Source organism: Melitaea cinxia, chromosome 2 (assembly GCF_905220565.1).
Source record: "Melitaea cinxia chromosome 2, ilMelCinx1.1, whole genome shotgun sequence".
Taxonomy (NCBI): Eukaryota; Metazoa; Arthropoda; class Insecta; order Lepidoptera; family Nymphalidae; genus Melitaea; species Melitaea cinxia.
In genome coordinates this window covers 11,772,340-11,789,570 of record NC_059395.1, presented here as the reverse complement: position 1 = coordinate 11,789,570, position 17,231 = coordinate 11,772,340, and the positions used below count along the sequence as shown (strand labels likewise).

Here is a 17,231-nt window from a genome sequence, read left to right as displayed (position 1 = left end):
CATTCCGACGATGTCTATTTTTGTGGTTTGCGCTTACATTCGAACCAACTAATATATTTGAAGTGTACTTTAATATATTATTATGAATTTACAATGAGATAAACGAGAAAAGAGAAATGCTACGTGAAAAAAGAGAAGATATAGACAGATACAAGTTACATTGTTTTAAGAAAAACTAAATTAATGAACAAACCTTTTAAAAGAAAGTTCCTTATTTATTTAAGTATTTACTTATACCATGACTACGAATAGTATATATATTGTAACTTAGGTTATAAAACGCAGAGTTTTAAATTGTTAATAAGTACTACACTTCTATTGTTCAACGCATTTGATACACTAACATTGTCACTATGGAATTATATTTACTTATTGAATATATGCGCTATTATTAAGACAAAAAAAAAACGGATTATTTACCATGATAAGAGCCATTCAGCATGTTACATCCCACGGCTGGGCTTAGGCTTCTTTATCCATGTAGAAGGATTGGAGCTTAACACGCTGTTCCACTTCGGGTTGAAGGATATATTCCCTACTATGAGTAATGATCGCTATCAGGTATTTATGATAACCGACACCGATGGCTTAACGTGCCATCGCCAAGGCACGGTGGGGAGAACACAACGACAGACATCCAAACCGTAAAGAAATAATGTTTTAGGCGTCTACACGCAACACTACACCAGAGCGGTTATTATATTTACCACATTTATCGTTAAAATTACTAATATAAGTTACCGATATGTCATGCTACATGGTCACACGCACACCATATGTGGGTCCATTTTTTGTTTATCTTTTTCACTGATAATTTTTACAAACGATATATTCACCAGTTATGAACCAATTACTTAAAACAGTCAGTGAATTAATACGCAGTAGACAGTTTGAAATACCTATTTTATAATTTAAAATGAAAACATTTTAGAAATGACATCATTTATAGTCACGTACATTTTTAATTTTTTTAGCAATTACAATCTTAATATCACTATTAGTAAGTGACACTGGAAACGTCTCGTTTAATTTTTTTTCTAATCAACGATAAAAAGTTTGCTTTCATTATTATAAACCTTAACGATCCTCCCATCGGAAATACCGTGCGGGCTGGTCCCGTGTAAGTATATTCGAGTAGTGTAATATTGGTAGCAGCCCTACACCCAGCACCATCACTCCGAAAGACGGTTTGTATAAGAACCTGTAAAGCATACAAAGCACTTTATAACACGACAAATAAATATAACATGCACACACGGTCATATTTTCTGTTCAGTTAATATAAGCAACTTAATGCTTGTCTAATAACTAACAGCCGCCTGATTTTGCTACATTTTTTTTTTTTTCGATGATACAATATAAATCGATACACATAAATAATACATACAAATAAATACAGTAAGAAACAATATTAGAACTAGACCCAGGACGGGTATTGAATCCATAATCCTTGGAGCAGAAAGTGCACACAGCCAATGGAGTAGTCAAGAGACTAGACTAGATGAATGATTGATGATTCATGCTACATATTCATAAATCTTACCATGGCAGGGAAATAACGAATAATGTGTATGAAAAGGAAAGAATGAAATTAATCCAAATTCTTGTACAGCGTCTCAAATTATTTGATATCCATTCACATTGCATAACTGAAATTAAAAAAATATATATATTGAAAAGATATTTCATCTTAAAAAACATTAAAAACTTAAGTTTGTTTGTAAATAAAATTTTTATAAGAACAGTTCAGATAGACTAAGTCGTTTTCGCTTTTCGTTATTTTTACTGCAAAAATAATCCCTCATGAATTAAATACATTTACATAAAAACATAAAAACAAAATATTACTGCATTGCTTATTAGCTTAGGTACTAGTAGGACAATATCGATCTATTAAAAGAATATGATTTATAATACAAGAGTACCTTTTTAGATCAAAATATCTATTAAACTACTTACACATTGTCAGCCATTCAGGATGTAACGTCATTGCCGATGCAAACACTTGTATCAAACCCAACAATCTGTACTTCCAAGTGTGAGTGTTTGCATGATGTTTCTCTAGATCATACAACTGTTTCAAACTATATGAACCTTTCCTCATGAGTGACAATGGATCAGCTGTTGGGAAGTTCTTCGGACTGTAGGGCTGGAGAACACCTCGTTCCACAACACCAACGGCTGTGTACTGGAAATTATCAAAACGATTTAATTTAGAGATCGGAAATTTTAAAATCTATATGTGTATATTTGTACTACATTTTCCTCGCGGCTTAGCTCGCAGTTTTTTTTTTTTAGTATCCTACTTTACTTCTAATACCTCCAAGAATATGTGTACAAAATTTCATGATGATCGGTTAAGTAGTTTACGCGTGAAAGCGTAACAAACAAACTTACATTCACACTTATAGTACAATTTTTACCACCACGTGTGAGCAGTCGTCTGCCTGAGTAGGGCGAGATGGGGTCGCGCTACCATTCGCCACCTCAGATTTATAGTAGACTAGTCTAGCTGACCCCCAAACGTTGTTTTGCCATATACGTTATTATCCCCCTTGTAACTTAGAGATATGAAAAATAGATGTTGGCCGATTCTCAGACCTACCCAATATGCACACAAAATTTCGTAAAAATCGGTCCAGCCATTTCGGAGGAGTATGGTAATTAACATTATGACACGAGAATTTTAAATTTTACTGGATCGATTTTAATGAAATTTTGCACAAATGTCATCTTTGTCCAATTTGAAATATAGGTTGTATTTTATTTCGATATATACGAGTATATTATTATTAACTGTAGTGACGACTTAGGACCACATTATTTGGATATATCTTTTGGTTTATTTTGGACATCAGAATAGCTCTAATAGTTTTTGTCTCTTGTCGCAAACTTATAAAACATTCACATAAACCTTACATATTGCCATACAATCTTTCATCCTCTATGCCTAATTGTTATTTTACACCTTTGTGGGTAAAACTTTTACAAACTTGGAATATTTATTTATATCGAATCAACAGCCTAAAAAATAGGTTAAAAGCTTCTAGCTCTATAACTGACGACACTTCCATACAACTTTTCATCCTAACCTTTCAACCCCTTACACCCCTTTTTTCGCATTAAAAAGTAGCCTATGTCCTTTTTCGTGCTCTAGACTATCTGTTTACCAAATTTCATTTCAGTCGCTTCAGTAGTTTTGGCGTGAGAGCGCGACAGACAGACAGACAGGTTACTTTCGAATTTATAATATTAGTAAGGATATTAAGGAATATAATTCATGAAAATAATAAATAAAGCGATACGAACTTCGTCACGTTAGCTGGTTGTTTAATAAAGTATGCTTCATGATTTTAATTGTGTAGTCCCGATTATGGGAAACCTAAGACTATTATTAACAACAAACCACTCTATATATCAAAATGCTATATAGCCATAATTGATCTAAATTAAATTCGACTAGCACACTTACTTCGCAACTTCATTAGCAACTTTACTTCTTAAAATACAACAAGGGTTTTCTTTTTTTTTAATTTAAGTGATATATCCACAGTCTTATTATGCCCGTGCTTTTGTTATTCTATATTTTTTTTTTTGTTTAAACATGCATCGGTACTTCACCGCAACTTAAGAATCCTAGAAGCCTAATAACTAGTCTTAGCACTTCCGAAAATTACTTGGCACACCTACTGTGGTGCTTGGCTCAAGATTCTATTTTTGCACAATTTTTATTGAGAAGCCGATGTTGTTAGTGCGATGTATAAGCGTTGAATCAAAAAATCATATCTTATATGACAGAAATAACAAGTAAGGGTTAAAAGCGCTAGTCTATTGAAGTAAAGTTTATTTGCAAACTGATAAACAATTTTAATATTTATATTAAGGATTTTCATACATATATTATATTTATATTATTGATAATAAAGCTAGGGTATATTGATAAGCATGCTGATCTCAGGACATCTTAAAAATGTTTTTTAAATTTGTTAACATTTTTATCATGTGGCTAGGATTATAATGATATAATAAGCAAAATAAAAGTTACTTGATAAAAGAAACCGTTAGAACACGGAGAAGAGGATACATTGTAATAATAACAGGTACATATATTTAAATATATTTGGAGATAAAGCCTAGGGTCACGATTCAAGACTTACAATGTCATCCTCTCGTCCCGCAAAAGAGAAATGAATTCGAAGATCACCTATTTCATGTTCCAAAGCACTGTTCCCATGGTAGTAGAAACCTGAGTGTAACTTGATGTCACTTCTGTCTGGTCTCGAATCTGACCATATTTCATAATAGTCATTTACTTTTCGTTTTACATCTAAGCCTGAAAATAAAGAAATATTTGTGCAAATACAAATTATCCATTTCGAGTGGGAATTGAACCCACAAACCATCGGTGTTTTAGGCGACTACACGTACGACCAAATCAGAATGGTTGTTGCCTGATATTATATAACCTAATTTATTAAAAGCAAACCAAAAAGAAAAGGAAAAGTCATTAAAATTAAATAATTGTGTTTGCTGGCAAACAAAACAAAAAACCGACTTCAATAACATCGACAAGTACAACGTAGGTAGACGAAGAAATACTCAAGTAAATACGTATTATCAAAGATTACTCCAAAAGTTGTAATCAGATTTCGATGAAATTTAAATGTGGCCACATCATTAACATCAGCTTTCGATTAACTTAAAAATCATCAAAATCGATACAACCAGTAAAAACTTATGCGGTTTTTCGTGAGATCTCCTCGATTTCTAAGGGATCCCATCATAAGATCCTAGTTTCCTTATTATGGTACCACACTTAGGATATCTCCTTTCCAACAAAAAAAGAATTATCAAAATCGGTTCATAAACGACGAAGTTATCCCTGAACATACATAAAAAATATATATATATATATCTATTGAAGTCGGTTAATAAAACCTCCATATTTATATTTAAAAAAGAAAAGAGTAAACTTTTCCCATACTTTTCATTTTTAACCGACTTCCAAAAAAGGAGGAGGTTCTCAATTCGACTGTATTTTTTTTTTTTTTTTTTTTTTTATGTATGTTACATCAGAACTTTTTACTGGGTGGAGCGATTTCGATAAATTTTCTTTTAATCGAAAGGTGGTGTGTGCCAATTGGTCCCATTTAAATTTATTTGAGATCTAACAACTACTTTTCGAGCTATATCTAATAATGCGTTTTTACTTGACGCTTTTTTCGTCGACCTACATTGTATTATACCGCATAACTTTCTACTGGATGCACCGATTTTGATAATTCTTTTTTTGTTAGAAAGGAGATATCCCAAGTTTAGTACCATGATAAGGAAACCAGGATCTGATGATGGGATCCTAGAGAAATCGAGGGAAACTCTTGAAAATCCGCAATAACTTTTTACTAGGTGTACCGATTTTGATAATTCTTTTTTTGTTGGAAAGAAGATATCCCTAGTTTAGTACTATGATAAGGAAACCACGATCTGATAATGGGATCTCAGAGAAATCGAGGGAACTTCTTGAAAATCCGCAATAACTTTTTATTAGGTGTACCGATTTTAATGATTTTTAATTTAATCGAAAGCCGATGTTTATCATGTGGTCACATTTAAATTTCATCGAGATCTGATAACTACTTTTTGAGTAATCTTTGATAATGCGTTGTTACTTGACTGTTTTTTCGTCGATCTACGTTGTATTACTCGTCGATGTAATTGAAGTCGGTTTTTTTTTCGTTTGCGAGCAAACACAATTATGTGAGAATAATGTACCACCTCCACGAGCGAATAATTAAATAGTAATGAACAAAATAAAAAATAAAAAAGGATACAAATATTCCTTTATCTATTTATTGATTTATACCTGGATTAACTTTAAAATGACCTAATGTATAGTCTAAAAAATATATACTTCACTATATATAAATATTTATACATAAATTTTTTTATTTCAATTGCCTCTATCTATATGTATATTATGTAGTATTTATTATAAGTATGGTAACACGAAATTCTAATAACACCAAATTCTACTATTATTTACTACTTACCTAAATGCATCCAACCGATCTTTACATTCTCTGCTATATGCGTCTCACTGAACAAAGGCATTGATGTTGGGTTATGATGACCAGGTCTTATGTAGAACAATGCAGAGTCGACTACATAGTCTCGCCAGTCTTTATGATACCAGTACGTCTTTTGAGATTCTTCAGCTGGTTCACTCAAAAAATTATCTGTTTCACTGTTGTTATATATATAAAATACATTTAATCAATAAAAAAATATTACACACACTACCATGAGACACATGCATCAATCAAATTGTAAACTAGATTAATATTTTCTTTACTGAATGTTAAACATAATAGCTAATAACTACATATATGTTCAAACTTATAATTCAAATTAATTATGGATGAATTTCGACCACTGGGCGACCACTAGTTATCATAAATTGGTAAATAGTTGTGTAATTAGTACACAAATATTATATTTGATCTGCAATACTTATATACTAATTTGGATGTAACAGTTTTTTGATAAATTATTGTCCGGTTTTCTTTACTGTGTAATAATTGATCATAATATAATAGTACATGTTTCTTGCATTGCTTTGCTGCTTGTATTTACTAGTTCCTTGTTCGTTGAAGTGGTTGAAAAATGAAAGATATGAGAAATTAAACAATTCTGTATTGCAAATTACAAGATTACGCAAACACTTCGCACGACGAGAAGAAGTAAGGGAAAGAGGGTTTACATGTCAAATCACTGTCTTATATACCCAACGTTCTGTCACATCACTGATTGTCTATTGCACTCACAGTTTATATAGATAACTTCACACCGATAACCGATAAATTAAGCATGGATTACACGATGTGAATCGTTATAGAGTTGCACCGCAATGAAAATGTGAGACGTTCCTTAACATACTCCCCCCGTTGAAGAATCCAGATTCTTCAACTCTGTGTCTTCATCGTCGAGTAACGGGCAGAGGCGAACCAGAGGACGGCGATAACAACCCACCGTGGTCTGAACATCAGCAACACGAGGAATCCCATCTGGCCCTGGATATAGCCTGGTTACTCGTCCGGTACTCCAGCATAACGGTGGCAGGGAATCTTCACTTATGAGCACCAAGTCTCCAACCTTTAGTTTAGCCTTGTTTGTTTTCCATTTTGTACGTATTTGTAGTTCGCAGATGTACTCCTTTTGCCACCTCAGCCAGAAATGTTGTCTGATTTGCTCGAGTCGTGCGTAGCGTTTCAATTGCGGTTCCTTTTCATTCTCCAAGGCGCGAGCCGGCAGAGCATTTAGTGGTCTTCCGATCAAGAAGTGCCCTGGGGAAAGGAAAAGGAAATCGTCAGGGGAAGTGGATAATGGGCACAAGGGACGACTATTCAAAATAGCCTCCACTTGTGCAAACAAAGTTAGAATTTCTTCAAAAGTTAAATGTGAATTTCCCATGACTCGTTTGATATGATACTTTGCCGATTTCACACCGGCCTCCCATATGCCGCCGAAGTGAGGAGAGTAAGATGGAGTGAAGTTAAATTTGATGTTTTGCTGAGCTGTAAATTCAGTTAACGCGATGTTTTGTGTATCGGTGAATTTACTGAGCTCCCTTGCCGCTCCTACAAAATTGCGTCCGTTATCAGAATAGATCTCAGCTGGTTTACCGCGGCGCGAAACAAATCTATGCAAAGTCATGATGAAGGCATCTTTAGAGAGGTCACTAACGGCCTCTAAGTGTAAACATTTAAAACGAAGGCAAATAAATAAACAAAGATAGCATTTCATTAACCTGGCCCCGCGGCCTTTACGATTTACAATATAGAATGGTCCGGCCATGTCAGTTCCAACGGACTTGAAAGGGAAGTCAGGAGTAATGCGTTGTGAAGGCAATTTCCCCATTTTTGGCAACAATGTATTACCCTGCACTCGTCGACAACGCACACAATTACGAACGGTAGAACGTGCTAATAGTCTACCCCTAATTGGCCAAACTGTTTGCCTAATTGTAGCCAGCAGCAGTTGAGGACCGGCATGCATATTACGAATATGTTCATATCTGAATAATAATTTACACAAATGATGTGATGAATCTAAAAGTATTGGATGAATTTTATCATAGGAATAGTTAGAAGTATCTAGACGTCCGCCAACTCGCAATAACTTATCCTCATCAATATAAGGTGATAAATTTAAAATTTTAGATTTAGAATTTAATTGTTTATTATTACGTAAGATTTTGTATTCTACAGAAAAACTTTGTTGCTGAGCTATTAAACATAATGATTTAAAAGCTTCATTTAGTTCATCGACAGTTAATATACCAGAGAGCCTATTCTTGCGATTTTTTAAATTGTTTATAAACCGAATGACGTATGCCATTGTTCTTTGTAATCTGTTGAAGTTAGAAAACCGCTCAAAATCAATAATAGGCTCTGAGATCACTACTGTGGCTGTGAATTTTACATCGGGTAAATTGATGTTGTCACAAGATTTTAATACGGGCCACTCATTCTGATCTTCTGTCAAGAATGCTGGTCCGTGCCACCACAAATCTGAATTCTGCAACTGAATCAAAGTAGTAGCTCGTGAGATTAAATCAGCAGGATTCTGATCGGTTGGTACATAGCGCCATGAAGATAATTTGGTATTTTCCTGAATTTCCCCTACTCTATTAGCCACAAAGGTTTTTAGCCTAGTTGAGTCACTACTGAGCCATCCCAGAACAACACTAGAATCAGACCAATAAGTGACAGAATTAGGAGTGAATCTAACAGAATTTAGAACAGCCTTGCCTAAACGACTTGAAAGTAAAGCGGCGCATAGTTCCAATCGAGGAATTGAAACAGGCTTTAAGGGGGCTACCTTTGATTTTGAACACAGAAGCTTCACTTCAATGCGATTATTTGAAGACATAACCCTAGTATAGACACAAGCACCATAGCCAACCAATGAAGCATCACTAAAACAATGAATATCAATAATTTGTGGTGACTCAATAAGAACGAATCTAGGAATTTGAAAATTAGAAATTGATAGCAAATCCTTAGAAAAATCTCTCCAAGCGTTTTCAATGTCTATTGGTACTGGTTGATCCCAATCGGATTTAAGCTTCCATAATTTTTGTAACATAAGTTTTGGCTGCATGATGTATGGGCTTAATAAACCAAGTGGGTCAAAAATTTTAAATGCATCCGACATGATGCTTCTCTTTGTAATGGTATTTCTTGAAGGAGGAATATTGATTGGAAAATTTAACATGTCATTATTTGGATTCCAACCTAAGCCTAGAGTACTTGAAGCCTCACTTAACATAAAATTTTCTTGCAAATTTAGATTACAATTCTCAAAAATAGAACACAGATTACTTTTGTATTTACGTAATTTAAAACAACCCTTATTTAATTCTTGTGCAATTGAATTTTGAATATAATTTAGCTCTTCGATATCATTAGAACCAGTTATGAGGTCATCGACATAAAAATCCTTTTGTATAATGTTTTTGATAAGACTATCGTCGCATTCATCTCCTATCTGCCATAGACATCGCGTGCTTAAATAGCTGGCACTTGCGGTACCGTAAGTGACAGTATTTAGCTGCATTGTTTTGATTGGTAAAGACTCATCCTCTCTCCATAAAATCAGCTGTAAATTTCTGTCGTCTGGATTGACCTCTATTTGGCGATACATCTTCTCGATATCTCCGGTCAACAGGTATTTGTATGTTCTAGCTCGAATTAGTATGGAGAAAAGAGAATCCTGTATGTTAGGTCCAATCATTAGCAAATCATTAATTGAGAAACCAGAAGAAGAAGAAGCGGAACCATCAAATACGACCCTAAGTTTAGTAGATTCGCTGGATGTTTTAAAGACAGCATGATGGCATAAAAAATAAGAGGGATCTGGTAAAGCAACTGTAGCTTCCGACAGATGGCCTAAACTTTGGTATTCTTTCATGAATTGTATGTATTGAGTTTTCAATGAAATATTTTTTCTAAAACGTTTTTCTAGATTAAACAATCGCCTTTTTGCCAAATTGTATGTGTCACCTAGACAATCAGGTGAATCGCGTAGTGGAAGCCTGACACTAAACCTGCCAGAAGGAAGCCGTGAAGTGTGAGACCGAAAATGGTTCTCACAGGCTAATTCTGCTTCACTTAAAATTGTTTTTTGGGGAAGCTCCTCTAGCTCCCAAAATTTTGTTAATAAATTGTCGACCTTGCTTTCATTTGGGAGGTTGTCATTGATAACTGAATGATTGCACACTACTTGTTTAGCTTGATAAGAAATAGGACCACCAATCAACCAACCGAAACTGGAATATTGTAGTATAGGCTTGTTTGCACCTAAAGAAATACGGTCGTTTTTCATGAGTCGCCAGAAGAGATCGGCTCCTATGAGAATATCAATAGGAGCTGGCTGATTGAAATCGGGGTCAGCTAAATGCAAGTGCGATGGTATGTTTAATTGTTGTATGTTTATAGGTGCCTTAGGCAGATTCCCAGTCAGCCTACTAAGCACAAGACAATTTAATTTAGTCTTATAATTATTGTGAATGGATTTTAATTGGATCACACAGCTTTCTTTGATTTGGTTATCTGAGTGACCGATACCAATGACGTTAATAGAAATTGGATTTGAATTGATTGAAAGTTTTTGTTGAAGAGATTTTGTGATGAAGGACGACTGACTGCCTGAATCCAACAAGGCCCGTACTTTAAGAGGCTCTTTAGTGATTGGATTCAAAATGTATACTTGGGCAGTAGACAATAAAACTTGATTTGAATTTTTGTCTGAAAAGTTTACTACAGTTTCAGAGACCTCGCCAGAGGCACTATTGACCTTTGGTGCGTCAACTGGATGCAATAGAGTATTGTGTCGTTTCTTACACATTTTGCATGGCCCTAATCGACATTCGACTAAAGAGTGACCCTGCCTTAAACAATTAATACATAATTTGTACTTCGAAACATCGTTTAGTTTGTCCTTTCTGGACTTTGATTTGAATAATTGGCAATCATAAATCCTATGATTTTGATTGCAGACAACACACTTAGACAAAGTGCTATTGTCGTTTTGATTAGTAGTAATAAATGAATTTGAAATAGGTCGATCACGCTTAATGTGATGATTATAATGATTATGATGATAATTGACAGGCCTTGAATGTTGCATTTTACTATTATTATTTGTTGAAATGTTATTATGAAAACTAGAACCTTGATCATTCCTATTGTGACGCGTACATTCAAGAACATAAGCCCTATCAATCAAAAATTTATTGAATTCGGATAAACTAGGGATTTCACCTAAACTATTGCGTAGCTCTTCCCATTTGACAAGTGTTTGCGTATCGAGTTTAGATGAAACCAAATATATAATTAACGTGTCCCAGTGATCAGTAGGCTGACCTAGGTTAGCTAAAGCACGTAAATTTTTTGAAACATGATCGACTAAAGAGCGTAATGAAGTGTCCGATTCGCGGTTTATTTTTTCAATATTGAATAATGATTTGATGTGATAATTTACAAGTAATCTTTTATTATTGTAACGTTCATAAAGTAACTGATAAGCGCTATTATAGTTGGCTGCGGAAACCTCGATGTTTGAAATTACCCGAGCCGCATCGCCTTCCAAATAAGAAATTAAATAATGAAATTTTTGAATTAATGAAATGCGACTATTGTTGTGAACTAAATTATTAAAAGTATCTCGAAATTCTAACCAACGGAAGAACGAACCATCAAACTTTGCAATTTGTATTTGCGGCAAGGTTATACAATTTTCATTATTATGATCGCGACCACATTGAGCATCTTGGAATAAGGACTCACGGCGTCTCTTATCCTGTTCTAAATTCTTTAATTCATTTTGTTCTTCAATGATATTTTTTGCCATCGCGGTACATAATATGAAATCTTGCTCAATGCGTTCACGCTCATCGAGCTCTTCGTCTAAATTGTCAGCATTTATTAGTTCAATTTGAGTTTGCAGCTCATCATATTTAGCGGACAGATTCTCAAAGCGACTGAGTTTCAGTGAAAGCTCAGCGACTTCGATACCCGTCAGTTGAGATTGCCTTGTAATCTTGTCTAAATAGTTTTTGAATTTAGTAATTTGTCCCTTTATGGAACTGCGCTTTACAATTAAAACCTTTATCCCGGATTCTTTGTTCATAGTTGATACTGAAGGTTCAGACATTGTGAAAAATATAGATAGAAAATATTTTAGAAAAAATGTAATTATTGAAAATAGAAAACTGTATGAACTAGAATAATACTAAAATTATTTGTATATGAATAATATTAAAGTTATTTGTATTTGTATATGAATATGAACTGGATTAATACTAAAATTGTTTGAATATGAACTGGATTAATACTAAAGTTATTTGAATTTGAACTGGATTAATACTAAAATTGTTTGAATATGAACTGGAATAATATAAACTACTATTGAATTTAAGTTAATTAATTACAAGACACCTCAAAAAGAAAGAAAATAAAAAGGAATGATGCAAATGTCTTAGCTGAAGCTCCTCAATCGACGACACATAGAAGACCGGCGCGGAGCGGCAAGACAAGATGGCCGAAGCCCCAACCACGTGGTGCGCCTCACGTACCGCAACGCTGAAATAGTCGGCCGAATCGTCTAAGCATCGCACAATAAATAGGATTGAGGCTCAATATTGCCTTTAGAATTGAATTAATTTTGAAATGAATTGAATTATGTTGTTAAGTTAATGTTATTAAAAAAAAAATAAAAAATTTGATGCTGTTGACTCGAAATCTAATATAATAAAATATTAAGTTTAATTTGTACTAAGTAATGGAATTTAGAAAAGTTAAATGTAATTGAATTGAATGAAGTATTGAATAAACATTTGTAATAATGTATGGAAAACATTTGTATTAGGTGTGACACACCTTGAAATAAAAATCTGAAGCGGTTAAACTAGTAATATAAAACATTAAATTTAATTTAAAGTAAATTTGGAAAATAATATGCAAGTAAATTAAAAAACTACTGTTATAAAATATTAAATTTAATGTCTTAATGAAAGAAATTTGGAATAAAAAGTTATTGTGAAATATTAATTTTAATGCATTGATGAAAGAAATTTAGAGGTTAAGTTGAAAAATATTATTGTAAATTTGTATTAAATGAAGAAATTCGAACAAGAAAATTGAATATAAGAACACATGTTTGTTTAATGTAGTACGGCAATTAAGAAATTAAACCAAAAATAATTGTAAATTTGCAATAGCAGAATGCTAATTTTGAAATATAAATGGAAATATGAAAAAAGGAAATATACATTTAGGAGATTAGGATGGATTAGGATTTAGGATCGGTAATCATGATTGTTAAAAATAAGGAAAAATAATTTGGAAAAAGGTTAGGATCGATTAGGATTGATTAGGATTAGGGTTGGGGATCATGGTTTGGGCACTTATCTTATCATGGTTGCGAGGTGAGGCTTTAGCCGCGTCACTGCTCGGTCCAAGATGTCGGCCATGTGTTCCGATGATCCTGGGTTGATGTTGATTTTGTCCCTGTTCGGGCGCCAAATGTTTCTTGCATTGCTTTGCTGCTTGTATTTACTAGTTCCTTGTTCGTTGAAGTGGTTGAAAAATGAAAGATATGAGAAATTAAACAATTCTGTATTGCAAATTACAAGATTACGCAAACACTTCGCACGACGAGAAGAAGTAAGGGAAAGAGGGTTTACATGTCAAATCACTGTCTTATATACCCAACGTTCTGTCACATCACTGATTGTCTATTGCACTCACAGTTTATATAGATAACTTCACACCGATAACCGATAAATTAAGCATGGATTACACGATGTGAATCGTTATAGAGTTGCACCGCAATGAAAATGTGAGACGTTCCTTAACAGTACACATTATATTAGATAGGAATAATATATAACATAAAATATAGGAAACAACTTTATTAACCGACTTAAAAAATAAGAGCAAGTTCTCAATTTGGCTGTACAGTTTCTAATGCTCCCTCATAACCATTACTTCTTATTTTTAATTGAAAGATGGTCCTTGTCATATGGTCTCATTTGAATTTGATTTAGATTAGTCAATTGATGGCAGTTTTTTTTCAATTCGAGACAGTTTTTTTACTCATTTTTATTATAAATCTACATTATTTTTATAATAAAATGAGAATTATGCAAAAATTCTATAGAAGTCTTATCAGATACAAATTAACAGCGACTTTAGGATAAAGATTTTTAGTAAGTTACTTACGTAGTTTCTTCAATCCATTGATACATCTGAACTCTCTTCCTCAACTTTACAGCTTGTACATGGATGTTATAATCAGGCTCTGAGATAGGTTCGAGTATTCTAAGAGGCCCTATTATGTGCACCACTCGTCCTTCATATCTCTCTGCTTCGTCATTGGTGTGAACATCAATACTTTCTGCAGCAAATACCAGCTCATCTAGTACAAGATTACTTTGAATGGTGTGGCACTAAAAATTATAAAGTTGAAATCATTATTAAGTATTGCTAAAATTCATTAAACTTTTAAATCAACTACTAAGACACAATTTATTGTATTATTATAATATTTCCTAGGCCATATTATAATTTACCTCAGCCCATATTAAAAAATAAGTAACTCCAGAAAATAAAACTAAACTTAGCAATGTAGTAAGCCAAGTTTGCTTAAAATGATTAACTACCGCTGCCCAGCTCATCTAAAAACATAGAATATATTTTAAAATGTACAACAGTTCAAGATACTCAAATAATTTATAACTCGCGATAAATTTATTTATTCGTACATACTTTCGTCACTTATTTCCTCTTTAGTAGGCGCCGAATTATTTCACTGTTTTACTACATTCCTACATTTTACAATCACATCGAGTACCTAATTTTTAATTAATTTGTAACACTAAAAATACAAAATATTGGCGAAATGTATTTACAATTTTACATATAGAAATTTATTTACAATTTTACATATTTTATTTTTTGTTTATTAATCTGAGGCATGGAGCATAGATATCTGAGGTTAGGCCACAGACCACAGAGCATAGTAATACTTACAGAAACCACAGACACAGATTAAGATTAGTTACTACGTACCACAGAGTACAGTAAATATAGACGATTATAGCGTTAGGCGTTATTTAACGTAATCGGTTTCAGTAACTAGTTACGAAGCTAATAACATGAACGTAGTTTCGTCGATACGAATGTAACGATTATTTTACGTACGCAGTTTTATTAAAAACTTGACACAACGACCGACGCATAAGCGTTTTACCTACCTAATAACGTAACAGATTACTAATACTAATCATTACAATATTCAGATACGCTTACGCGTAGGATAAAAAGAGATGGCTATAAGTACTATAGGTGCATCTTTGTTTTCGAATATGCCCATACGATTTTGTACGCAAATACTATGAGTTTATAGGAGTTTGAAAATATTGATAAATGGATTTTTTTCAACGTCTTTATTGATTTTTAATTAAATAGTTTAAGGTGAGCAATTTAAAAGGACAACGTAGTTGAATTGAGCTACTGAAAATCTATCGATTAGTATTTTTTTTTTTTTTTACAAATATCATTATTTTATTTTTTCAAACTATTTATATTTATTTAAAAATTAAGGCAAGTGGATCTGTTTCAAACTATACTTGAGCAATTATAAATGCAACTTGAGCAGTTTTTTTAACACTTTGAGCAATTTAAAATATTGTATACATAAAAAGATATAGGAGTTTGAAAATATTGATAAATGAATTTTTTTCAATGATCTTATTGATTTTTAATCGGTAGAGTTTAGAATTTGGAATGTCTTAGAACTCGTTGTTTGCACACTACACTAAATCTACGCTGTCTGTCCGTGGATCGGTCTAGTCAGAATAAAATATTTTTTGTTTAATCATAGAAAATAACTTATATATAAGTTATAAGTATATATACATTATATATAAATAAAAGTGAGTGTATATTACTATGTGTACAATTTGGTGGCTATACTTTGTATATGCAAAAAAAATCTTAGATCTGTTGCCGTGTGAAAAAAGACACCACTAAACACACATTCGCATTGAATATAAGTATTGTTAACTTGTGACTTAAATTAAAAATGAAAAACAAGGAATCTTGTGACTTAAATTTGGTAAAAAAAAGTAAAAAGGTTAACAAACTGTGAATACGGCTGTCACTACACCTGTGTGAGCGCAACGGCAATATGTTTATACGCGAGCGACAAAGACCAAAGATGAGGGGTCAATGTACAAAATTCTTCGTGCTCCACGTCCGTGTTATAGCAGAGATATGACTTACATTGAACAGATTGAAATCAATAGTCATACACATGTCATTGAAGTGTTTACCAGCTCTTAGTAAAAATGAATTCTGCCTATAATTGCCTTTTGCCAAAGGCACATGTATAGGTTTAAAATTTCTTAGATTACCAGTAGGAACATCAAACTGTAACAGAGACAGAAGATTGGGGCAATTAACACCATTAGAAACGATTTTAATCAATAATGTATTGTCGGCTATTTTGCGACGATATGTTAACGGTAATAGATGGTGCTTCCGACAAACCTGATCGTATGGTCGGACTTATATGTTTCTCCAGTACGGTAACACAAGTATTTTAAAAATCTTTTTTGAATGTTTTTGATCCTGTCGATATAAACAGAATACCTCGGACTCCTGTGAGGCATATTCCAAGCTACTGTGGACCAGTGAACAATATAATATCTTTCGAATTAAAAATCCCAGAGCTTTAGATGCTTTGGACACTATACCGTCAATATTTTTGTGAAACAGAAGTTTGGAGTCGTGCGTAACACCAAGATCATGCATAGAACGCACTCGCAGAAGATCCCTTTGTTGGAGTGAGTATTCGTACGATATTGTGTTGACTCTACGACTAAATGACATTATTGTTCATTTTTCTGGATTCAGCTCGAGTTTATTTTTAAGACAAAACGATTGGAGTAGATTTAGATCTTCCTGCAACAAGATGGTGTCAGCGTATGTGCGTATCCTTGTGAAGATCTTCATGTCGTCAGCAAAGTAAAGAAGTTTAGATGTTTTTAAGCACTTCTTAATGTCGTTCACGAAGATAATGAACAGTAGTGGGCCAAGTAGTGCGCCTTGTGGCACGCCACTAGGGATTTCAACCCAACTAGAGATATAATTATTAATAACTAC

The 17,231-nt window shown here is 33.4% G+C and overlaps 1 protein-coding gene across 1 annotated transcript; it reads right to left on the bottom strand.

Annotated features, from left to right (window-relative positions):
- Positions 1–885: 885 nt before the first annotated feature.
- LOC123664988 (transmembrane protein 43 homolog) lies at positions 886–14,740 on the bottom strand. Its single transcript, XM_045599354.1, has 7 exons — positions 14,636–14,740; positions 14,286–14,512; positions 6,051–6,244; positions 4,158–4,333; positions 1,960–2,188; positions 1,544–1,649; positions 886–1,201 (listed from the first exon to the last, which is right to left on the bottom strand). Exons 1-7 carry the CDS (start codon positions 14,738–14,740, stop codon positions 1,078–1,080), a joined length of 1,161 nt encoding a protein of 386 aa, XP_045455310.1. The 3' UTR covers positions 886–1,077.
- Between the last annotated feature and the right edge of the window lie 2,491 nt (positions 14,741–17,231).